The sequence below is a fragment of the Stegodyphus dumicola genome, chromosome 3 (genome assembly GCF_044657685.1).
Source record: "Stegodyphus dumicola isolate Sdum_Otavi_A_Nest chromosome 3, ASM4465768v1".
In the NCBI taxonomy this organism is placed as follows: Eukaryota; Metazoa; Arthropoda; class Arachnida; order Araneae; family Eresidae; genus Stegodyphus; species Stegodyphus dumicola.
In genome coordinates this window covers 234,385,342-234,412,234 of record NC_140770.1, presented here as the reverse complement: position 1 = coordinate 234,412,234, position 26,893 = coordinate 234,385,342, and the positions used below count along the sequence as shown (strand labels likewise).

General features: G+C 34.1%; 1 protein-coding gene across 2 annotated transcripts in view; it reads left to right on the top strand.

Moving 5' to 3' along the window:
• LOC118180405 (regulator of microtubule dynamics protein 1-like) overlaps positions 1-23,820 on the top strand; it is a 108,360-nt gene extending 84,540 nt beyond the window's left edge. Inside the window, exons 7-9 of one of the 2 annotated variants that reach the window (XM_085813922.1) lie at positions 4,168-4,198; positions 8,264-8,397; positions 23,220-23,820. In XM_085813922.1, the coding sequence (XP_085670048.1) occupies positions 4,168-4,198; positions 8,264-8,397; positions 23,220-23,264 (210 nt within the window). In that variant the 3' untranslated portion in view covers positions 23,265-23,820. The remainder of the gene's footprint in view (positions 1-4,167; positions 4,199-8,263; positions 8,398-23,219) is intronic. The other variant, XM_085813921.1, reaches the window with a different exon arrangement.
• Positions 23,821-26,893: the final 3,073 nt, after the last annotated feature.

The window sequence follows — 26,893 nt, the reverse complement described above, 5'->3', positions numbered from 1 at the left end:
AACTTTTCCCTGTCTATACGATCATTTATAATTCTATCTAGCATTTGTTTAGTAAAGTCTTCGTTATAATTCTTACTATTCAAAATCATGTCTCTTAAGCCTACAATTTTAATATCAGAAGGGACATCTACATCAAGTTCCAAAGCAAGTTCTTTTAAATCACATTTTTTGCCTCTTGCCAAATAAGCCATCTTAGACTTCAATTTTCAAATACTAATACAATTAAGACACAATAACACGCCGAATAAATACTAATTCAGAAGTCAAACAACAAAAATCAGGGTTATATTTACCAAATTTTCACAGGACTAGTTTCGATGGTTTTACCGAACCATCATCTTCAGCTGCAAAACCGCAAATGAACAAGATAGGAAATAATGATTAGATAAGATAAGAAAGCCTGGACAAGAATAAGCAAGTGGCGCCATCTGTTGGCGAAACCAGAACTAAAACATAATTTCTCTAAAAGCCGAAGGCAAATTTGGATTGGAATTAGGATCGTTAACTAGAACAGAAAGATTTTTATGAATGTGAAATGCCTCTAGAAAATCCAGTTCTCCAATGGAAGATGTTTTTTGAATAATTTTGGCAGCAGAAAAATTGAAAGTGTGATTTTCGGACCAACAATGTTGAGCAACAGAAGACTTCTGTGTTTCCTTTTTTCTAACATATGCCTCATGTTCTTTGACGCGAAATTTTAAGGCTCTCTTAGTTTGACCAATGTAAATTAAACCACACTGGCAAGGAATCCTATAAATACCCCAGGAATTCATATCCGGAATGGGGTCCTTGAGTATAGAAGTTGGAATTTTATTGATGGGAGAATAAACAACCCGAAAGTTAAATTTCTGCAAAATATGTGCAACTTTATAGCTAATTGATGGAAAGAAGGGAATGACAACAGAATTTTTATAATCTCCTAAAATAAGAGTGTGGCTTTTAGTGTGTTGAGATGACAATTTTTTAACTGCTTGATTAATAATGTTGGGTGAAAAGCCCCTGTCAATAGCTATTGCTTTTAAATAATTTAGTTCTTCATCAAGGGCTAGTTTGGAGGAGCAAACTTGAAGAGCACGGAAAACATAGGAATAAAATGAAGCTAACTTTTGTTTAGTCGGATGACATGATTTAAAGTGTGGTGGAAGGCAAACCGATGAAGGTTTACGGTAAACTGTAGTACTGAAGTTGGATATGTTACGTGTGACCAGAATATCGAGAAACGGAAGAGAATTGCAAGTCTCAAGTTCAAAAGTGAACTGAATAGCAGGATCAATAGAATTCATTGTTGAAAGAACTTTATTTAAATCATCTTTATTACCTTCAAACAGGGTAAAAGTATCGTCTACGTAGCGGAACCATGCCGGGAACTTAGTGAATTCTTCCTAGAATTTTTGAAGCATTACATATAACGCTACCAAGTCCTTATTAAACATAGCAAGTGTTGCGGGTGCAATAGCATTAAACTGTCCTATAGTGGGAGTAATCATCCGTTGGTCAAGTAGCTTTCACGGTTACCGATGCACTTCGGTTTCATTTATATTTTAAAAATTCATCTAAATTTATTATTTTGTTCACACCAGTGAACTTATGAGTTGACCAAAAGTAGCCATAAGTCGCCAATGAGAAATTCATTGATCACCAATGACTAACTGTCTTTCGGATCGCTATAATATTCTTCTGTTTAATTCAAATATATTCCATTGCCTTGCATTGGTGATTAAGCTTCAGCGACCGCTGACGTAACCGTTGACGACCGTTGACATCAGTGACCAAAAGCTTTATGAACAATTGCATCTTTCATTTTTCATTTTACTTTAAAACTCTGTCTAGTTTTCCTGCATCGACCTACACTGGTGATTACTGGTATTGATGTGAAACGATGATCGTCAACCTCAAGGATAGCAATAATCAATCTGAAGATCACTGATAACTATCAAGTTTGACGAGTACCTGAACCCTTCGATTTAATTTTAAATATTGCTTTCATCACCTCGCCTATCTATACTGCTGCTTGACGTTAGTTTTCCTATCGCAACATATCAAAAATGTAAAATGCTCTGAAATAGGCACGATTAGACTGCCGAGTATCTGAGTGCTGACTATCCCGAGCTTCTGAGCAAGCTTTCTGTGATCATATTCTTGCTTTCCAGGGACTCTCTAGGCAGGATCTTACTGGTAATCCATTGTTGGTTCTGGATTTCTTTAGGATGGACCTGATTTAGCCGTGATAGTCTTTGGGGAGGAGCAACAACAACAGAATGCCGAATTTATTTGTGGCGCAAATGCCAACTGAAATAAAAATGAATATTTAATCTAATGGCAAATCTGCAAAGTTTGCCGTTCATTATGGATTACTATTCATGAAATTAATGTTTTTACATCATTACAGATACATAAACTCACTACTCCACACCAAGTGACCCTGTTATTACACCTCAAAGGAGCCTTAACCTATAAATTAACGGTGAATAACAGCATTAACAGGCAGCCTTTATTTAAACATCTACTTCAATTTATTGCACTGCTTCATAGTGGTGACCTATAAGCTGACTCCAAGTTACCCTCAATCTGTAAATCGCCGGTGTTCAACGACTATGAAAGATTCCGCTCTGCTCCGATAATATTTTCTAAATTTACTGCACTATCGTATAACGTGTCGAATCAATTGACTACTAAATGACCTTTAATAGGTAACCGATACCACTGATGAACACCTGTGTGCTTCGACTGAATTTTAATTTAAATATCTATCTATAATTATTGCACTACCCTATACCAGTGATTCGATGGTTGACTCCAGGTCACTCTCAATATGTAGGTTACCGGTGACCAACAGCATTCATGGGTACCATTGTGTTTCATTTAATTTTAATTTAAATACATATCTATATTTGCTATATTTTAAAATGAATTCTTTAAAATTCTTGCGTTTGAATGGAAAGAGATTCTTACGTTTGAAAAAAAAAATTACTTCTGTTTGGAAATTCATTTAAGTCACCAGTAATACTTCTCACACAATTCTTTGCACGCTTTTCATCCGTGAGTTAAACATTGAAATCTTTGTATTCCTTTAGTTGATAATACCATGAAAATTCGATTACCTTTGTATACGTCTTAACCCTGTTTAGGGTTTCGATTTTTAAACTTTTCTTGATGCGCATGCGTAGAACAATTAGATGAAAAGTCTTTTTAGTTACTTAAATCTGAAATTCGAAGAATATCAATGATTGGGGATAACTAGGCCGTAGTCTATACTTAGAGAATGTAGGAGTTCATTCTTTGACGGTATCGTGGTATGACCGCCTTATTAACCGGTTACGAGATTTATTGTATCATAGTATATATTACCTTGTTATTTAATACATTTTGTATTCTTATTTAAAGTAAAAATAATTAACGTTTTGATATATATATATATATATAAAGTATCTTTCATTGTAATTTATTCTTACTCTTAATATGAAGCAAAAACTTGCAATCTAATCAAAATTTTAAGAAAAATGAAAAACATGATGGTCTATCTCAGTGGCTCTTTTTTTTTTTTTTTTTTTTTTTTTTTGTTCCATGTACCCTTTTTACTGTTGCTGGATGATCTCCCCTTTCATTCCAAAACTCGAAAAATAAGTACACTTTTATTAAAGTTTATTTTTAATGTGTTTTATAAATTAAACAAGAAAAAGTATAGAAAATGTTGATAAATACCAAAACTTGAATAAAAGTAGTTTATTGTATTCCTAAAATAAAACAAAAAACTTTAACAAGTAAATAAAAGGCTTATCTCATTCCTCCCTGGTTGAGAACACCTGGTCTGTCTTTTTTAATTTAATACTGTGCGCTTTTAAATAACTTGACATTTTCGATTTCCCAGTTTAGGTTTAAGAATTAAGTATATTTTAAATAAATTTTTTATGTGTTGTAGCATGCTGCATAATTTCATAGCTCATATAGTTGTTGTAGGAAGTGAAAATCACATATATTTCTAAAATAATTTGGTTAATTTTGAGACGCTGTTATTTGTTTATATTTACTTCGATAGTGAACATGTATGGACTATAATAATATAACATATAAATATGCTGCTTACTTATTAATGCCATTTCAAAACCTTTTCTGTATAAAATATAGTTCTATATTTTATTTTAATGCAAAGTATTTTGTTCCCCTTAGGCTCTGCATTACTTTGAAATGGGAGAGAAAAGTAAGATTTTACCTGTGAATTATATACTTGCAATTTTAAGTCTACATTTACAGTTCTTTTTTCGCATAACTAGCAGCTTTGCTGCCAGCCTTCGTCTGGCTTTTAAATGTACCGGAAAAATGGCTGAAGGGAACACCAAACGTTAAATTTAAAAACTGCGTAGAATTTTACTCTGCAGAAGAACTTCATAAACAAAAGTTATTACGTATAACAAAATTACAATGAAATAAGCAATATCCCTTAATACAAATATTAATTATCCTAATAAATAAATTAACCAACTTCCCTTAGCAAAATCTTAAGAACTCAAATGATATAAAAAAGGTTAAGAACTTTGATTCCTAAAAAAAAAATCACTCAAAACTTTTCAATATCTTAAACACAGTGCAATGAGCAATAAATAGCATAAAAGAATACAAAAAACAAAAAATTCTAAAAAGCGAAGTATAATTAATGATATTTTATCTTATACTTTCAAGAGAAAAAAATTACAATGAAATAAGCTATATCCCTTAATAGAAAGTTGGCTAATTTTTTATTAGGATAATAATTAACTATCCTAATAAAAAATTAGCCAACTTTCCGTTGAAGAAAAAAAATCATTCAAAACTTTTCAATATCTTACAAACAGTGAAATAAGCAAAAAATAACATGAAGGCAACTCAAAAAACATAAAATTTCGCGCAGAATTTTACTCTGCAGAACAACTTTATCAAAAAAAATCAATAAAAATGTATTATATATATATAAAAATGGCAATGAAATATTTCAATCTCTTAAAAACAGTGACATAAGAAATACAATGAAAAATTGTTGCCAAACCCATATTTCTAAAAGAATGAAACTATTCAAAATGATGCAATTTCATCAAAAATCTATCAACAACAATAAGGCAGGAAAATTGTTGCCAAAATCACATTTTTAAAGATGTGAGTTGTGAGAAGTGTACTCGGAAGCTTAATTTAAATTTTTTTTTTAAAATACAAAATATTATAATTTTTCCAAAATTCTTTTTGTAAAAGCAGTCGCAAGGATGAAAATTTAACGTGTCCAAAAATCAAAGAAAAATAAGCTATAAATTTTTAAAAATAAACTTTTTTAGAAAAAATCCCGTTGAAAAGGTGTTAAGCTCCCTTTGTTAAATAAATTCGTATTTAATCGATTTATTGAAACACGAAATGTATTTTAAGTTCGTAAAATAGCTAAGTGCCTACGTTTCATGACGATGTGAAAATGGAGTGTGTAGAGTAAAATCTCGCTTTCCTATAGCCCATTATGTCTCAAAATGACGCGATTTCGTCACAAAATCTAAAATTAAAAAAATTCTAATTCGACTTTCGAAAAAATCGCTTCGAGGTGCACTGGCTCTTGTCTAGATGCACCTTTGTAGCAAATTTCGTAGCCGTGGGTCTATTAGCTTATGCGCAGCGCGAACGAAAGACACACACACACACACAGACAGACTCTTTCTTTTATTATATGTAGAGATATTGTTTTTAAACAATTCTACATTTTTTTAAAATTATTCATAATGCTTTTAAAAAGTTTGTAAGACGTTTTCAGTGAACTTGTGTTCGCTAAGATATAATAAGAATATTTGAGTGTCATGACAAGTGAAAAAATAAATCGGGAAGTGTAAAATTATATTCAAATCAACTGAACGAAGTTACTACTTGTGAAAGATTCGTTATGTAATCTATCCTATTCAGCAAAAATTAGTACTAATTTTTTAAAACATAAGCTTATAATAAGCTATGCTATGACATTACTATGCTGTGACTGTTATTGTTGTGCCTAATTCTTCTGATCTCAACATATGAGCATAATAAATACAAAAAAGGGAGTGTTTCATATATAATACATCTTATCAAAGAGAACTGAAATAAAATATGTAATTAGTGGCTTATGATCTTGCTTCTACTGCAAATATATATGACAAATTCTGCTGATCTAAACAAAATTTAAGTCCCGGCGACGAAGTAAAGGGTTGTACTTGTCGGCGAAAGTCTTGGGTACTCTATAGGCCAGTCATGGCGACCTATGACATGCGTGCCACAGTCGGCACCCGACTAAAATATTACTTCCTTAATCAATAATCACAATAAAATGATACTGTGAAATTTAAATAAGTGTTTTAGTCTGTTCTTGAACGTTTCACTTACATACTTATCGCATAATGCCACTGGCATAGGGTCTATCGCCACAGAAATTAATATACACATTTATTGACCCAATTTATGACTTTTCAGTTGTTTGGACCAATCAAATTACTTGTTATATGGCAAAGAATATGCCAAAGGTGAAGCTTTTAATGTTTGCTAAACGAATTCAAATTTATTGCAGACTGCCGGTGAATTTTAATACTTTCATTGTTAAATAGATTTCAATTTCTAGATCTAAGCATTAAGGTAACTTCTGAATAATTCTAATTTAATATCTAAAACGGAATGTACAAATATAATGTAAAAACATGCAGTTTGATAATATAGCAAAACACGAAAGCTTAATAGGAAAACCAAGCTTATTCACATGTGCTCAGCCAAAATAAGCCCAATAAAGCCGAAAAGGAGCATATGAAATGTAAAGTTTAGCAAAGAGATGTCCGGGTTAACGGTTACTACTGTCCCTTGTTCATATTTGAATCTGCAGCCATAGATTGTTGATTCGTGAAAATCCAATTCCTTACTATTGGCTAATATTGTTACTTCTTTTCAGTTCATGATCGATTTATATTTAATGCTTCATTTTAAAATTCTGTGCTTTTATATACTCAATGTCTTGAACCCTCACCAATGACTCCAGCAAAAAAGGCAAAATTAAACATTAATAGTGAAAGATCATTTCAAGAGACCTGGACAGAATCATATGGAGTTATTGAACACAATAGGAAAGCATTATGTATTCTGTGCGGGAAAAGTGTTGTGTGTCCCACATCGAGTGTCAGACGGCATTTTAACACCAGCCACAAGATTGTTGCCGAACATGATGAATCTAAACGGAAGAAGTTTATTGAAGAAAAATTGAGGAATTATAATTACCAGAAAGTTGTTTTTAAAATTATTTTTCTAAAACAAACCATCTAATAACGTCCAGCTTTCAAATTTCACTGTGCCTGGCAAAACATGGTAAATCGCTCTGCGATGGGGATTTAATCAAAGAGGTTTTGGGCACGCGGTCCCCCCAAGAAACGGTTTTGGGCACGCGGTCCTCCCAAGAAACGGTTTGGGGCACGCGGCCCCCAAAAGGTTTGCCACCACTGCTATAGGTCATGGATAGTAGTTCGAGTTTGACCAGCTCTTTTTAAATTGTTTAAAACACCTTAATGGACGGAACCAAGAATCTTCCTACCATCAGTCTCTTCAGAGAACTGTTGCTTCGAAGGCAATTAAAATGCGCCAATACTGTCATTTACAAGCACTTTAATGTCTGCTCCAGGATTAGAACCCGAGGCCAACGCCAGCTTTCCCTACTACGGGCTGAACAGAGCTATATAAAGTTACGTATTGCAGTTTAACTGCTAAAACGTAATTGCCACTAAAGATTATTTTGCTCATTTACTTTCTGCATAATTTAAATTGCATTTTAAAATTCAGATTACCTCAGACAAGAAATTTACATTCACTGTTAATCCAAAATTATTTTTAATAGCCTGTCAACTACTGTACTCATAACGTCGTTATTACAGTTAATCGGATCTGAAAACGGTAATAAATGCATCGATATTGTAGCACTTATAACTGAAGACTATTTCACAAGTTTCGAAAGCTAATATGGCAATGTTTGAATTTTGGCATTTTAAAACTTTAGGATAAGTCATTGCATTATGTTAGTCTCAAATTGCCAACAGAGTAAAATTTTCCGGATATAAATTCATTTATGAAGGCAATATTTTTTTTAAAATTTTAACTTAAAGAAGATAACAATTATAATTACAGGTCTTAGGCTACTACTATAAGGCGGTATTATCTTAATTTATCCCTAACTATCATCCGTAAATGCACCAACATACTTCCTTATATGCTGTAGTTTTAAAATGATAAAGAGATTTTATTCCTTATTTTTCAGTCTCGCCATTGTTCTACAGCATGAACTTGCTGATGATTGGGAAGTGTCTCTTAAAGCTAAATCAAAAAGAAAAGGCCGTGGATTTCCTGAAGCAAGCGAGGGATTATCCAGTTAAAACTGCCGATGATCGACAGGTATGTATATGATATTCTAGGGACATTAAATCAGCTGGTTATTTATTTTAATTACTAATTTAAAAGGTCTGCAACTGGCGAGCATCTATTACAGGAAGAGTATCCCGTTAGAAGATTAAGGAATTCGAGAAAGTGTTGCTAAACAGGAAAATAGAAGCATTCTTATTATCATCATTATAAAATTTATATTGTGGTAACAAAATTAAATTCACTACTTCCTTCCAATTATGTTTGCATTTAGGAAAACACAAGATACTGGACTAAGAACAGGCTTAACCTTCGTTTTAGTTAGTTCCAGATTTGCAGCGTTCAATTCACAAACACAAATTCTGAAATTCGAATGCAAAACAAAATAAGTTGCATATTGTTATTCTGACTCTCAGATAAGCAAACGCTTTCACGTCGTTAATGATGAAGACCATTAGTGATTCTGCACTAGTGAGCATTTAACGATCAGTTTTATTATGAAAGCAATTTCCAAATTTCTGGAGACAAGGCTGTTACAAAGGCGACTAAAACGAAGGGGTCTCTGGTAATTCATTAAATGCCCAGGTAAGGAGATCCAAAAAATGTTTTTGCATTATTGCCGCATGTCAGATATTTTCTTATACACGGAAAAGGAGTTAGTTTAGAGTAAATTGTTGGCTACATATTCATTACTGCTTTTAAAATGTGGTTAGATAATTAAATTAATACATTGCTTTCAATTAGTATAGTAGTGAATAGCATTAAAAAATTAATAAATAAAACATTTTAAATCCGATGACTTTCTATTTAAAATTTTATTTTGCCTTTTTCACGGTTCCTGCTCTCTCCCCTCCTAATTACGAGAATAGTCGATTGATTAGTTTTGGGCAGTTCTTTTCAGTTACTAGAATAGCTGATTAAGGAAGTCTTGTGAATTCTAAAGTGATTTCAATACTTAGTTAAATAAATATACATAATTTTAATAAAATTGCCTAAGTTCTTAGCCTAATAGCAACCTTAATTTTTAATCATAACGAAATCATCTTCAATATGATTAATAAGATAATTACCAATCGGGGAAAATATACTTTTATAACATTTTACTGTCGATGAGGCACAATATCTCCTACACAACAGAAAAAGAATGTTATAAAGTTTGTGTGTTTGGGGAGGGGGTTATAGCAAAAATTTTTTAATGAGAGAAAAGTTAAAGGTTCAGCATTCAAGTATTTATATAAACATTGTAGGTTTTTATGAAAAATAAAAAGATGTAAGCAGATGCTATTTTAAAAATTCAATAAATCATGTTTACGCAATATTTTAATAGCTTTAGAAGTTTTGCATATGTGGTACATGCAGAAAAAATTAGCATAGTTTCTTTAGTATGAGCAATTTCATGAATATTTAAAGAATTTAATTTTATAATTAATTTACCGCATGGTTAATGTAAACCATTAGTTTAAAAAACTAAAGTTTGGTATTTTTAAACTAATGAAAAATTATCGCAGGTGTTCTCAAATTGTAAGTTCTATAAATTACATTAAAATATTTTTGTTTTACTTCTATAATTATGATCATAAAACTTTTCTGAGAGGTTAAAATTTCTCGAGAATTTTTTTGAGAAAAATTAAATCATTACCAGAGTCCTAAACCAAAAGCATCTCCAAACAGTCAAATAACTTCCCTTTTCTTTCTACTGTATTTGAGAAATTCTGCATGTATTCTAAGAATTTCGTGCTAAATCAGAATCAGGAAGACTGTATGTTGTTTCACACAATAACTGAAATCTTTATGTACATGCATTTTTTATGCCAATGGCTTCTAGATATTAAATGATAAATAATATAAATTAAGATTTTATGGTGATTATCTACTTAATACAAATTCCAAATATGCTAAATAATATAATCAAAGTCCTTATTATTAATATAATTATATTTAATTTAAAAACACAAAAAACGGCTGTATTTATAACCCTCTGAAAATTTTGCACTTTTTTTTTATAAAAGTCTGTACAGATAATGCGTTTTTATTACCTCATGAGATAATTCAGACATAGGAATTTTGTTGAGGCAAAGAAAATAGAGAGATATGCAATCGATGCAATCTTTGAAAGCCTAAATGTATTTCAGGATGCATGAACAGGAAGGGGCTATTATAATTTGAATTAATGGAAGTAATCAGAAACAGTTTTATTTTAAATGAGAATATAATGTTTCTAACTACTTTAAGTAGTATGCTTGACTTCGTAGAAACCTAGTTGAACTAAGTAGCGACTTATCGCTGAGTCCAAGTGTGTAAATGACAAAGTCCAGAGAACCGTTAAATTGACCCTTTATCATCTCAAACTTAAAATAAAGTTGGCCCCTTTCTCGGGCTTACAGAAAAAGCCTCCACTTGGGCTTCAAATTAAGATAAGAAAATAAGAAACTAATCTAATGCTAAACTAAAATGAACTTAGTTGAATCTGTACATAATTATCTAACGTAGTTGGCCCTTAATTAAGTTAACCCGCAAAAATACAGTTGGCTCCTTTCTCGGGCTTGCAGGAAAGCCTCCACTTTCAAATCCAGAAAATAAGAAAGTAATCTAATGCTAAACTAAACTGAGCCGAAGCTGTACATAATTATCTAACGTAGTTAGCCCTTAATTAAATTAACCGGCGAATATTAGCATGCATGTTCAATACGGCCGGACGTAGTTAGCTTTAAACAACGATGCAGCCTGACGGCAAACACGCGTCACTAAGCTATTCTCTTTTAAAAGAAATCAAAACTTCCTTAATATACTCTTTCTACCTCATTTTACATGTAATGCGATACTGAAAACTTATTCTGGTAGGGAGTTGTAGGTGGGAAACAATTTAAAGGCAGGGTTTCAAAATTAAAAATAACTATTAGAAAATTAAAATAATCCTTACAAGACAACCCATAGGAGTAGAACTGTCCAGTACGAAAAAGCAAAAACATTTTGAGCTATTAACTAAAATTCTGAGAAACCATGTTCATGTGTTGTTTTCTTGGAGCATCAAACTATAGGGTGATGTTCCAATCTTGGATAATAATTCATTTCAAACGTGTGCTTTATTTTGCGGAGTAAGTCAACAAAAAGTATCTGTGTTCTAAATCACTTTTGTAATCTACCAATATAATAATAATATATGATAATTAAATAATGAAATAAATAATGAATTTTACAGAAAAGGTAGGGAACTTTTTGTTTACTTAATTAAAATACATTGAATACTTTGTTAATTGGATATTTTGCTCGACGGAAGCTATATACGAGTAAAATGTTATATTTTGCTACTTGCACAGTTCTCTCAATCATTGGGCAGGAATTGTTTCTACAAAATTGCTTACTTTTTAGATATTTTGTAACTGGATGCGTACCTTTAGAATTAATATTTAAGGAACTTGTTCTGTAGAAATCTTTTTCCAACACTTTTTATTATACAGTAAACAAATTAATTATTTTTCTTTCCATATCTTGTGAAAAACTGATATTCAGCCTGCTTTCAAAGTTTCAGCTTCCCCAACAGAAGTACTAGAATTTTTTTAAAAGCAAGATTGGCTTTATATGAAAACGAACATGAAAGTATTCAAACCTTTCTGTACTCCGGAATCGAACATAGGATGCAATTAAGAACTTTTAGCAACTTTTTTTGCTCAATTTTCAACTTTCCGCGAACGGGCTCGCTTCTTGTAAATTTTCGTTTTCTCTCATGAATAACGTGGATACGAGGCAGTTTCCCTTAGAAAGTTCTCCATAAAAACTTTTCTACCATTATGCAGATATCCTTTGTATATGTAGTAAGTAATCTAATTCAGTCTTATTCGGACATCGGCTGCTATACAACGAGCAAAAAATGAATAAAAAACTACAATATTTGAATATGGCAAAGGACACGAGAAACCAAGATAATATTGATTTCGAGGGCGCAGGTCCCTCATCATCGGGAGGAAAAAAAAAAACATTCTTCTCTGATGATGAGGGGCCTGCACCTGATCACCCCCGATATCAATAGAACCTTGGTTAAATTATACGAGCAGAAGGGCTTTGCTTTGCCTAATTTTGTGTTATTCATAAAAGAGTTTAGTTTAAAACCGCTGTATATTTAATTTCGCTCAAGATTGTCAATAAAAATAATAATAAATAAACGATTTTGCGGAAATGAAACTAATAAGATGGAAATTTTAGTAAATCAGAATTTTTTTGTTATTTATTTATGGTGACTTTTATCATCAATTTATCAATCACATAGATTCGTTGGGTTTGTCGAAGTAGGAAACATGAAAAATCAACGAAGCCCTTTACTGGGATTCAAACTCCGGACTTTCCTATGGTACCGGGACACGGTTGTAAGGATCTTAAGTTTTACTAACGTTTATTTTATTTTAAATCTTTACTATCACTTCTTATTTTTTACTTCCGGCCAGAATTAAAAGCGTTAACTTATTTATGCAAAATTTGTCTGGCGAACGCCAAGTACTTAAGTTGTGGCTTTTTGCCAAGCGAGAGAGAGGAAGGAGTTAGTCGAAGCAGGCCGCTTACCTTAGAAGTTTTACTCAGTTGCTGGTTGCCTTCCAGGCCAGAGGTTTAATCCTCTTGATAATTTTAAACGTATTGTAGTGTTAACAGTTCTCTGTACTACATACGGCTTCCTGTTAATATAAGGCCAATCTTCCACGTTTATTATTTCAAAGTTAAGAGTTTAGTTATATTTTTATATTCTTACGTTTAGACCACAAGTAGTGGGTCTTTGTATTCCGAAGTACGGAAATTATTGTAAAGAAAGAAAAATAAAGGGTTTTGTATACCCATCTTGTGTTCCCTGTCTACTTCCCACAGTTATTGAACATAGCTTTAGTAAGCTCTCTGTTCCGAGTCAGGTCCTTGCATGTTCCCAAAGAAAGTAAGACGGAACAATTGAACCTGATAGTGGCGCCCAACGAAGAAGAATAACCATGGCCGAGTTTCAAGAAGAACCTGTGCTGCCTGCAGAAGCGGCTCAGAATCCAGAAATGCCAGCTGCCGCCCTGGAAGGATTTGGTTACATCGTCCAGACCATGCGCGCTTCGATGAAACCAGAAGCAACATTTAATGGAAATTCACCGGTAACCAGTTTTTTGGAAAAATTGGATGACCACTTCATGCTCTACCCCGTGCACGAGTTTCAAAAAGTTACCTTAGCTACCAGCGCTTTGAAGGGCCAAGCGCTTAACTGGTTCAAATGTATAGGCAGAAGTCTCTTGGGTCAAGCAGGAAGTCCCACCTATACTTACGAAAAAAGACTGCCCTAGTAAAAGCCTTCCCTGTTGTAAGGGATCGTGCGAAATTAGGAACGGAACTTTTCAGCATGTATCACCAAAGAATCGAAAATCTCTCAAGCTTTATTTTAAGAAAAATTCACGTCTTCAAACTCTTGTATGGAAACCGTCCGGATCCTGAGATAATTCAAGTGATTTTGCCAAGGTTACTGCTCCAAGTACAAGACTTTATTGAATTAAGAAATCCGACTACACTGGAAAAGTTATTTGAGCTAGCAATCCATTTTGAAAGTAGAAGAACGGCGGACATTGAAAGAAGACGCCAATATCAACAGCGAAACCAATTTGGTCCGCCAAGACTACAGCAAACTCAAGGACACGGCTACGGAAGCAAAGCGAATCAGTGGGCAAGGAAACCCGAGCATTCAAAAACAGCCGGCGAACGTCGACAGTTCAATAGCAATCCAGGAAAAAAGTCTCAAGGCCAGTGGAAAAAGAAGGAAAGCACGGAAATGAAAAATAATTTAAACTAAAACGGATTTCTGCTGACGGGAGGGTGCGGAAATCCGAAGGCCACGAAAACCCCTCTTCCTTCAAGTTAAATACAGTAATGGTGAAAAATTTGACTCTTCCGAAGATTGAAGTGTTGGTGAATAATATCCCAGCCACCGCACTCCTGGATACAGGCGCGCAGTGTTCCTGTGTGGCAGAAGATTTTTTTAGGAAGTATTTTCGTAAATATCGTATATATAATTCGGACAATACGACAGTGTTAGCTGCGCAAGGAGAAAGATGTAAGTGTATAGGTAAATTACCGCTGTATGTCCGTATCAAGGACGAACAAGTAAAGGTTATGTTTTTCATAGTAAAGAATCTGCAAGCACATATTATCTTAGGAATAGATTTTCTTTCAGAGGCACAAGCAACGCTAGATTTTAATGAAGCGTCCCTTAAGCTGACAATGAAACCAGTTTGAGAAGAAAAGGCTGAACCGCCGATGTTAAACCTTGACCACCTGCCTAATGACGAGCAACAAAGAATCCGACAAGTGGTAAGTGAATTTGCTTCGTTATTTAGTGATATTCCAGGATTTACTCAGGTTACTAACCATAGTATTGACACCGGAGATTCAATGCCAGTTCGCCACAAAGCATACCGGTATGATAAGAATAAGGAAAAAATTATAGAATGGCATATCACCGATATGCTACGTAAAAAGATCATAACGCCCATCTCAAGTAGTTATGGTAGCCCGGTGGTTTTATGTAAGAAAAATAATGACTATCCTTTGACACATCCAAAAAGGTGGAGATTCGCAGTTGACTACCGTAAATTAAACTCCATAACTAAATATCCGGTATATCCGTTACCTATTATTGAAGAAATTCTAAGGAACATAATATCCACCAAATATATGACGACTTTAGACTTAACGACTGGTTATTTTCAAATATGCCTGAGGACGTGCCTAAGACTGCTTTTATAACCAAGTCTGGCACTTATGCATTTCTGCGTATGCCGTTTGGCCTTTCAGGGGCACCGGCAGCATTTCAGCGATGTATGGACATTGTGTTAAGGTCTGTCCTTGGAAAGTCCACATTTATCTATTTAGACGATATCATTATTACTAGTGATAATCTCGACCAACATGTACAGAATTTAAGACAGGTGTTTTCTTTATTAAATGAGGCCGGTCTAAAAGTTAATGTCGAAAAGTGCAAATTTGCAGCCCCTGAATTAAAATATTTAGGTTACAAAATATCGCAAGAAGGAATCGAGACAGACGAATCAAAAATAATCGCTGTACAAAAGTATCCGACTCCAAACACGGCGAAGAAGTTCTAGGCGAAGTCTTCTTTTCTAGGACTTTGTTCATATTATAGGTCTTTTATAAAAGATTTTGCAGCTATTGCTGAACCATTGTTAAAATTAAAAAGGAAAAAGGCAAGATTCTCGTGGACGGCCGAAGCCAATAGTGCTTTCGAAAAATTTAAACAAGCATTAACGCAAGCCCCTGTGTTGAAATTTCCTGAAAAGGATGAGAATTTAGAAATTTCAGCGGATGCTTCGGATTATGCGGTAGGAGCGGTACTTTCGCAAAATCAGCACCCCGTGGCATTTTTTAGCCGAACTTTAATCAAACACAAAGAAACTATTCCGCGACCGAGAGAGAGGCACTTGCAGTTCTGTTAGCAGTGCAAAAGTTCCGAGTCTATTTTGGAAAGGCGCCGATAACAGTGTACTCTGATCATGCGGCGGTAACTAGATTGTACTCAGGGAAAACTTATCCCCAAGGTTAATAAGATGGGCACTCAAGCTACAAGAATATAATCTGGTAATCAAGCATACCCCCGGAAAGGAAAATATCGTAGCAGATGTCCTATCCAGAATTAAAATAGATGAAGAAGGTAATACTGTAAAGGTGGCAATGCTCACAGCATGTACAATAAATTCCCGAGAAACTGTAATAACCGAACTGGGTAAGGATCCTGAGTTTGGAAGCATTTATGAGTATTTAAAGGATCCTGAAAATTTTAGCCACCAAGATATTGTGGCGATAAGAAATAGGGCGGCCCATTACGAACTAATAGATGGTCTAGTATTTTATACAAAAACTACGAATTCCAACAACGAATTTCGACCTGTTATCCCAGCTAGTCTTAGATTAAATATCCGGCAGGAGTTGCATGACAGCCCTTTAACTTCTCATGCTGGTATTCGAAAAACTATCCAACGCGTACGCGAGGCAGTCTATTTTCCTGAACTGCAAAAGTTAACAAGGGCGTATGTCCAGTCCTGCCCAACATGTCAAGCAGTTAATTATATTAATTTCCGCCCGGCCGGGTTTCTAAATAGTATTAAATCCGAATTTCCAAATGAAATAATTGGCATCGATTTATTGGGCCCTTTCCCAAAAAGTCAGTTAAATAAAAGTCGCTATCTACTTGTTATGGTTGATCATTTTAGTAAGTGGACCGAAATTGTTCCCTTAAAACGAGCCTCCGCGAAATTAGTTACTGATTCTATTTTAAATAAATATATTTTAAAATACGGGGCGCCCCTAAAAGTTATATCGGATAATGGTCCTCAATTTGTAAGTAATGCATTTGAAGACATGTGCCAAAAACTGGGCATACGTCATTTAAAATTGGTCCCGTATCGGCCGCAATCAAATATAGCGGAACGGGTCAATAGAAATATAGTGAAAATTATTCGTAGTTATGTTAAAAATTTTCATAAAAGCTGGGATAACCATGTCAATGAATTTGCTTTCGCCCTTAGGACCGCAAAACATGATACAACGGGCAAAACTCCTGCTGAGTTATTTTTAGGCAGAAAGATTATAACGCCGTTAGATAAATTATTTTATGTGCAACAAAGAGCCCCAGAATTTAAAATGGGTGATATAGAAAAACTAATTAAAGAAGCAAAAAAGAATACTGAAGTTGCACAGAGAAAACAAAAGCTGTATTATGACTTGAAACGACGGGGAGTAACTTATAAAGTAGGGGATGAAGTGTTAAAAATTAAGCATTCACTTTCTTCAGCACCAGAAGATAAAACTGCCAAATTTTTTCCACGATTTGAAGGACCATATGTCATAGAAAAAATAACTCACGCTGTAGTAGTGTTAAAAGCCAGGAATGGTGAAACCTGCTCCGCAAACATTGATCAAATCAAACCCTACTATGATCGTAATGAAATGCAAATATTTACAGATCTTTTGCAGGATCCGGCACGGCAGGCACAAGCTCCAGAGGTGGAACAACGACAAGTACAAGGGCAAGCCATTAAGAGGCAGGAGCAAGTGAAAAGAAAGTTTCCCCGCGGGAAAATTGAAGGTAACAAGAAAAAGAAGCCGTTCCACCGTCCAGAAAAGAGAGCTCACGAACACCCCCAGAATGAAGAAGGGAGAAGGACTACGTATGCAAAGAGAGCCAGGAGAAATGACGGCAACTATAACCCGGCTCTAAAACGGAAGATCTACTCATCCGACAGGACTCTCCGCAGCAAATGTCGCCGAACTGCGGAAGGGCCACCAGCGGCGGAGGAAAAGTTACAAGGAAAATTTGAACGGCCAGCAACGAGGTCCAAGCAGGAACGCGAAAGACGTTTCCCGGTTCCGCCAAGACCAGCTGCCATCAAACGGCCAAGACCACAGGCAGAGGCGAAAAAGAAGGTATTCAAAGGTGACCGAACTGGAGAAAAAAGAAAGCTTCTAGAGGAAGGCACTGAAGGGCGAACCCGCACACGAAAGAGGATAAATCAAACGAGAATCTACGCTACCTTCCAGGACTGGGATCAGAAAAGAATGTCCGAATATCACAAAGATAAGTAAAATTTTATGTTACTTTGCAAACTTAAGTTAATCTTTCATTCTTACTGCAAGTTGCAGATTTCAAGAAGTTTTACCTCATGCGAGGTCTACCTTTATCGCCAAAAGGGCGAGAAATGAGTTGTTACCGACTTTGGTATTATGTTTTTCAATTACTCGCGCGTAAAACTAAAGTTGATGTATAATAGCGATTTGTAAATACTTAATATTGTAAAAGTTATTGTATAAATTTTATTTAAAACATTCTGGCAAGAAAGAAGTTTTAGTCTGAAAGACTTTTTGAAATGTAGTATTTCAATGTAGAAAGAATTGGCACTTGCTTTGAAAAGAATAGAAGTTAACAATGTACTAGTAATGTATGTTTTCAAATGCGTAAAATTAACGGCATGTTAATATGTTCTTATATACAATGTGAACTGTTATTTTAAATGTTAAGAAATACCGTGATATGGTAAAAGTGAAAGTAATGTTAATTTTTTTTTTTGTTCGTGTGACTGTAAAAAGACTAAATTATGGTGAATATGTGTTAAAGGTTGAATGAATGTAGTTAGGCTCTCTGACGCTACACTTCAGAGTTAGCCACTTTCAGAATAGTACATCAGGGTTTAGAGTTGAAGTTAGGGTGTGCTACGAGGTCTTGGTATGTTGAATTTTAACACGTTAGTGTTTTGATTGTAGGAGGAAGTGTGGAACACGTAGACAGAAACACATTCGTGTTTGGTGTTCTTTTACAACACATGTCAGAGAGCACGGGGAGAGATAATTAAAATAGTCATGAATGAAATAAGAATGTTAAGTGAAATATAATTATACATGTTACTTGCCATTTCATTGTGTAACATTTCATTAAACTAGTTTTCCTTCCAGATCTCTGAAAGGAACCAGATTTGAATAAAAGCTCCTGTTTAGATGCAGTACAGATGAAAAATTGCGTGTCCTTGGAGCTGTTATTGTAAAAACAAATTTCTTTTTTTTAAAATTTCTAGTTTCTAGTGAGAGATGTTTGTAAAAGATTGGCCTCGCGTTAGATTCTAGAGCTAAAAGTTTTCAACAAGGTCGTTTTAGACCTCAGTTTCAAACTAATTAACTCTGACGGGAAGTATGTAAGGATCTTAAGTTTTACTAACGTTTATTTTATTTTAAATCTTTACTATCACTTCTTATTTTCTACTTCCGGCCAGAATTAAAAGCGTTAACTTATTTATGCAAAATTTGTCTGGCGAACGCCAAGTACTTAAGTTGTGGCTTTTTGCCAAGCGAGAGAGAGGAAGGAGTTAGTCGAAGCAGGCCGCTTACCTTAGAAGTTTTACTCAGTTGCTGGTTGCCTTCCAGGCCAGAGGTTTAATCCTCTTGATAATTTTAAACGTATTGTAGTGTTAACAGTTCTCTGTACTACATACGGCTTCCTGTTAATATAAGGCCAATCTTCCACGTTTATTATTTCAAAGTTAAGAGTTTAGTTATATTTTTATATTCTTACGTTTAGACCACAAGTAGTGGGTCTTTGTATTCCGAAGTACGGAAATTATTGTAAAGAGAGAAAAATAAAGGGTTTTGTATACCCTTCTTGTGTATCCTGTCTACTTCCCACAGTTATTGAACATAGCTTTAGTAAGCTCTCTGTTCCGAGTCAGGTCCTTGCATGTTCCCAAAGAAAGTAAGACGGAACATTGAACCTGATACGGTAAGGTGGTAGAAAATACCTTAAAAAATTTAATCAGCCACAGTATTACCTTAATTACCAAAACGTTACGACTAATGTAAAGTAGAAAATTCGGAACGTAAAGGAAATAAATAAACAGGGACGAAAAAAACTTCAGCAAATATATCTTTTATAAAAAATTATGCAGTCGGAGAATTTTGCGATATCAACTTATATTTTAAGGTTAAACAATACATTTTTTAAGCTAAAAAACGACTTAATTAATCCAAAGAGGGTTTGTTCCTGAGGGGCTATTGTTTTCGTTTTGCGATTTTGCGTCGAATCATTCTGAATGTCCGTTTTACTTTTCAAACTGTTGCCATCAAATATTATCGCCCTGTATAATATTTGAAGAAATTAAATAGTGAAGAATCTTCATAAATGTAGGTATGTTTCTCGCATTGTGATGAAACAACCCTACCTAGAGCCATCCAATTTTGAATGACGTAATCCCTCTGCGAATATGGGCATCTGGAAGCCTAAATTTGAAATTTGGAATTTATTTTTATTATCATTTTCATATTTTGTAAAACTAATGAATTTTTGATTAACTAACTCAAGAATTCCAAAGCAAACAATGGCAACGTTGTACAGAAAAAAAAAAAACGTCTTATCTCCAGCGCGTGAGACTGTTTATCGGAAATTCTAGACGCATGCTCAATTTAGAATTATTTTGCGATATTGCTGTTGAAGTGAATTTTATGGTTTAAGTGTGAAGAACATGGTATTTATTAAATAAAGATAACACATAAAATGCTTAAAAAACGCCCCTCTGGACGTAATTCAAAATCTGAAACGTTTCAGATTTTTTTTTAAATTTTTTTATTTTATTTTTTTTTTTTTTTATTTTTTGCGAATTTTTGAATAATTTATATTTGTGAACTAAAAAAATTATTAAATTTTAACATACTGTTATTAACAGAATTTCTTTTTGTATGTTTATTTATCATGCTGTCTATCTCTTAGTTCATAACATAACGAGTCATTCATTCATTACTAAAAACAGTAAATAATAATTATACTAACGAAACTTTACACTGGTTGCAAATTTTATATGGACCTCTCGATTACGCGTTGAGTGTCCTAACTGTTGCACGAACAAGGCATGCAGAAAGGAGGAAGAAAATTTTCACTTCTATATTCTACATGACATGCTCCTTTTCTCTAGAGATTTATTTATTTGTTTCCGATACATCCCTCATGAAAGTAAAATCTCATAAAAATCTGATCCCTCAAAGCAAGCAAATTAAAGGTATTAAAAGCCAGCTAATGACAGGATTGAGGCTCCAGTTTTTATTCTTTGTTGATAAAAAAAAAAAAAAAGAGGGAGGACCACAAAAATAAATATTCATAAATATCTTTTTCTTGCAAACAAATATATTATGCATTTTTAACTTTGATACCCTCTAAGTACGAGTTTGTATATCTTAATGATTAATCCAGCCGTGACCAAAATCGTCATCATCATCCCCCCTTTTCAGTACTGTAAAACTGTAATGAAAGGGATGTGAGGGCCTAGAAATATGCTTTTGTATAGAGACCCATGAACACCACTTACGCCACTGAGGGTATGCAGTAAAATAGCAAGACGGAAAAGGTGAAGTTAAAAGTTTAAATAAGAGTGATGAACCCACAACGTAGCACTGAAATTATTGGAGTATGTTTGTTTAAGAAAGTGAGTTTGAATCCAATTATGTGAAATTTTTAAATAATACTCACCCATTCTCTGGGAAAAGAAAACCTTGCAAATAAAAGAATATAACACATTTTTCTAAAGAAAAATTGAAACATTATATTTATTATAATAATTAAATTATTGAATTATTTGTATTTAATTAAACGCTATTTAAAACATTCGGATATTTTGTTGTTACAGCATTTAAGTCCATCTTTAATTGTTTGGGTTTTATAACGGACTGCGCATATACGTATGCTATTTAAAGCATTTTTAAATCTTATATTTATAGAATTTTAGACCTTTTTCAGATAGTTTATGTTTCCTGATTTGCTTTATGCATATTCGGGACTTAATTAGCAGTTATAATTCGGTGTTGAGTAAATGAGCTGTAGAAGCAGAGTGCAAATTTAAATACCAACTATATGTTTAATACTATAATATTTAATGCCACTGTACATTTGCCTTCATTAAGGAAATTTTTGTGGTAAGGGGATATGCATGTGTTTGTATATACAGTGGATGGACAAAAATATGGAAACACCTTGTGAAATGCATGTTTAAAAAGAAAGATTGATTTTTAATGAAATATGTAGGTGGCGCTGGCGTTTGTGACTACTGACGCCACCTATACAACTTCGTAAATGTGCTAAACAGTTCAGTTGTTGTCGGAGTACTGTTATGTGAGGTTGTCATTGCATTATGTCAGAGTTAACAGATTTCGAACGTGGGCAAATTGTTGGAGCACGTATGGTAGGTGCTTCCGTAAGCAAGGTAGCCGAGGTGTTTAGTGTTTCAAGAGGTACTGTATCGAAGATTTATTCCGCATATTTGAAAAGCGGAAAAACATCATCTGCATCACAGCGCGAACGAAAGTGTGTCCTGAGTGATCGTGACAGACGATCATTAAGGGCAATTGTGACGAAAAATAAGAAGACCACAGCTGCAAAAGTTACTGCTGAAATGAATGTTGTGTTACCGAACCCTATGAGTACCGAAACAATTAGAAGGGAGCTTCATAAACAAGGAATTGCTGGCCGTGCTGCAATTGAGAAGCCGCTCGTTAGTGATGCTAATGCCCGTAACAGGAAAAGGTGGTGTTTAAGTCATAAAGCCTGGACTATAGAGCAGTGGAAGCGAGTAATATGGTCTGACGAGTCTTCTTTCACATTGTTTCCCACTTCGGGCCGAGTTTACGTCTGGAGAACGCCATCTCAAGCCTATAATACAGACTGCTTGTTGCCAAGAGTGAAACATGGCGGGGATTCTGTTATGGTTTGGGCAGCCATATCGTGGTTCTCTGCTAGCCCCATGATAACTGTGTCAGGGCACATGACTGCCAAGACTTATGTGAACATTTTGGCCGATCAAGTTCATCCCATGGTACAAACTTTGTTCCCCGATGGTGATGGTGTCTTCCAAGACGACAAAGCCCCTGTTCACACAGCTCACATTGTCCAGGACTGGTTTTCTGAGCACGAGGATGAGTTGTCCCATCTCCCCTGGCCACCACAGTCACCAGACCTGAATATTATCGAACCTTTGTGGTCTACATAGGAACGGAAAGTGCGTTCTCGTTATCCACCGCCAACATCGTTATCTGAACTTGCCACCGTTTTGCAGGAAGAATGGTATAATATTCCCTTGGCAAACATATAGGAACTGTATTTATCCATTCCGAGAAGACTGCAAACTGTTTTGGATGCCAACGGGTTTCCTACACCATATTAAGCAAAGAAAAATGTTTTTTTAAAGGTGTTTCCATATTTTTGTCCAACCCCTGTATATGTGTGTAAACGGTTTTTAAAATTATTTCATACAATATGTTCGTGTATTTGTTTCATAAATTATGTTTTCTCTTCTATTGTATAGGCGTGTGCTGAAGCAGAGAAACTTCTAAAGGAAATAAAAGTATGAAAGCACATCATTCTGGTTATAAATTTTTCACTTTTTACTTCCTCCGTTTATGGGATTTGATCTCTATATCTGATATTATATATTTTTGTATCTGTAGTTTAATTTTGATATATGCATTTTTACTTTTTTTTTTGACAAATTAATGATTTAAGTGTTTTTTAAACAACAGTCGTTTATTATCGAAAAAAAGCGATTATCGAAAACAATTCGCTTTAAAATGCTGTCACTGTTTAGCATCTAGTACATATTATATATCTGAAAATGAATTTATTAAATCAAATAAATTTAATATATCAAATGAATTTAAAATAATTAAATACTCCTAAAATGATAATGCAATCAGAAACTCTGAAAATTAATTTGATAAATCAAATGTTTTGAAATATATTTTTTAGTTTTTTTCAAAAATTGTTTATGAAAAGACTTTAAGCTGATACGGGAAATGCATTTGCTTAACACTTACTAAATTTTACATATTTTACGGAAATGTTTTTCTACTTAGAATGAGTTTATACTTGCTGTATTTTTATTACTTTCTTAAATTTTATGAACTTTATTATGTAACATTTCTAATAAAAAGTATATTCTTGATACCTTCTGACTATGTACATTTTTACGAATCTAATAATGAATTTGAAACAACTGTTTTTTCATAAATTAGACTATAGAAAATATTCTTTTTTTCATTTCTTTAATCTTATTTTACAGATAAATTTTAAATACAGCTGATTTTTTTTAGTCAATAGCTTTTAGACATTCAAAGCATTAACCTAATAATGATCAACAATACCTACAAATTTATGCAATTTAATAATGCTTAAAAATATCCAAGTGGATAATAGTTTTCACCCTTAAATAATAAAACTACCTTCTTTCCGCGATTCGAAACTCGGAGAAAAATAGAATTGCCGTACATTTAGAAAAATATAATACTCCGTAATCATAATCAAAATATAACATCTCAGATAGGGACGGATGCAGCTGATCTGACTGGCGCAGCCAACCTACACGATGTTTCTTGGGTGCTATAATAAAAATCTCAAAATACGAGTATAAGAATACTTCACGTGCTTCGAAAGTGCAAATAGGCTATCAGTATTAACTTGAACTCTTCATCAAGATAATATCCAGCTTAAGTCTTACAGACCAATGAATCTGAAGTCATCCCAACGGCATTTATTGAATCTTAATAAGAGAAAGATTTCACAGACAAACAAGACGATAGTTCTTTTTCACATTTCCTTTAACATGTTGCACTTTTGTTGCTTCAGACGTACATAATTTGCATAAATTTTGACGTATATATATGGGTAAAAATTTATACATGAATTGCGCAATGATATTTAACACATAATTTGTGTTTACGAATGTCATATAGATCATACATATACAGTGTTTACCCATGCATTCAATTGTTCATATATGTAATAGAGTGCAACAGATTATTTTAACCATAGACAGATTTAGAATATATAGACCTTAGATATTCATTAGGGAACATCTGTAGGTGTTCTAATGGTCTGTGGTCCAGTAGTTAATAAAATTGGTGTCCAGTAGTCAATAGAATTGGTGTCCAATAGTAAATAGAATTGGTATTTAAGGAAAAGAATTCTGAGACAGTGGGATCCTGATTAAATGGTTCTTCCAGTTATGATATGTTCTTTCGGGAAATATTGGCAGTGTTCTATGTTTCTTACAGTATTCTGAGAACTGCTTAGGCTATTTGAGCTAGGCAATTGTATATTTCTACCATCTTTGAAAGAGTATTGTATGCTATACAGCATAAAAGAACTGCATTTCTTGCTCACCCTTTGAGAATGAAGTTAAAATTTCATAATCCGTTACTTTCATAGATACGAAACAATTCTAGTCTAGTCTATGATTTCTTATTTACTAGTACATTATATATTGCACTGTAGTGTACAGAATGCAATATTGGTATTTTATTTAATATTAGTAATGTCTTGCCTGCATAATCAATGAATTAAACTTAACTGTAGTTGTGTGTATATTACACGAATACCCAGTTTTATATCACGTTTCTTGTTATCCGCGATTTTGCGTATTAAGTCTGGGAACATATTATCCGCAGATATGGGGGCACTACTTTTTATGTCATATTTTGATATCTAATGTAGCCGAAAAGATTTCAAAAGTTTAAACCCTTCTAAAGGAAATTATGACCATGACCTAACTGTAAAGGACATGCCACTTGGCTGCATTATCCCAAGAGATATCCTACTTGTACATGAAAGGATTTCGAAAAATGTTATCATCAAATACGTTCAATAGTTTCAATGAGTATAAAAAGATTTCAAATAATTTTAACATCAGAACTCAAATTATTGATGATATATTGGGGAGGGGAGTTATTCTGAAGACGCTAATGATGAAAATTAAATCTCCGAGATACTCCAATTAAATTATACATCAATTTAGAATCTTTAATGAGTGTTTAAGTCACACAGCAGAGTACCCAAATAAAAAGTGCTCCAGAAACATCATGTAGGGTGATACATAAAAAATAGCTCACCTTCGGCGATAGCATGAGAAAATGAACAAGCAAGTGGATTGTTTTCTTTCACTTTCCAACAAGTTACATACTGAAAGTGGTCCCCGCTCCTGTCTGTGCGTTATTTGCTCACGTCGGAGCATGCTTGCTAATACTGCTTGCAGTTCATTAACACTGATGCTGTGGATATTTTATTTGAATTCATCCAGTATATATTAATTATTGGCGTACACTTTCTGCTTTATATTTTTCCATATATGCAGATCCCATGTGGGCCAGTCCGGGGAACGTAGTGGCTATTATCCATTGCTCAGTGTATCACAATTCGTTGTTCCATAAACTCATATTATGAAATGTAACATGATACTCGATCTTACTGAAAAAAGTGGTGCATTTTCCTTCTAGTGTTAGTCAAGAAATTGTTCAAGTAAACCACAGTATTCGATCATATTGAAAAATGTAGTACGCTTTATGAAATTGTTCAAGAATGCTCAGGTAAACTTATAGTATTCACATGTAATTCGAAGAAAAATCTGTTGCTCAGAGTGTCACAGTTCGGTTTTCCATAAACTCATGTTAGTGAGTAGCAAGAAATGTGACATGATATTTGATCTTATTGGAAAAGGTGGTACATTTTTCTCCTGATGTTAGTTAGTTAAGAAATTATTCAAGGATGCTCAAACTGTAGTATTCACATATCATTCAATGAAAAAGCCATCATTTAGAGTGGCACAATTCTCTCCTCCATTATAAGTATTTCTCCCGCCTTCTTAGCGAGCCTTCGTGGTGTGGTGGTCTGCACGCTCAGCGCGTAATTGAGAGGTCCGCGGTTCGATTTCCGGTGAAGGCATTGCTGATTTATCATCTCTGCGGCCTCAAAAATACCTAATGTCTCTACAGTGGCGCCTGAACTGAAAATGGTGTTGATGGTGATTCTCCTCACCCAGGATTTGGCGACTGAGCCTCCTAAAAAACCCCAGTCGCTCTTTAAAAGGGGAAGTATATAAGGTACAGTACACTCCCGATTAACCGCGGAATTGGCTGGCGCGGCCGCCGCGATAATCTGAAAAAAGCTACAAACGGGTATAGCAAAAGAGTAAACAGTCATTCCAACTTT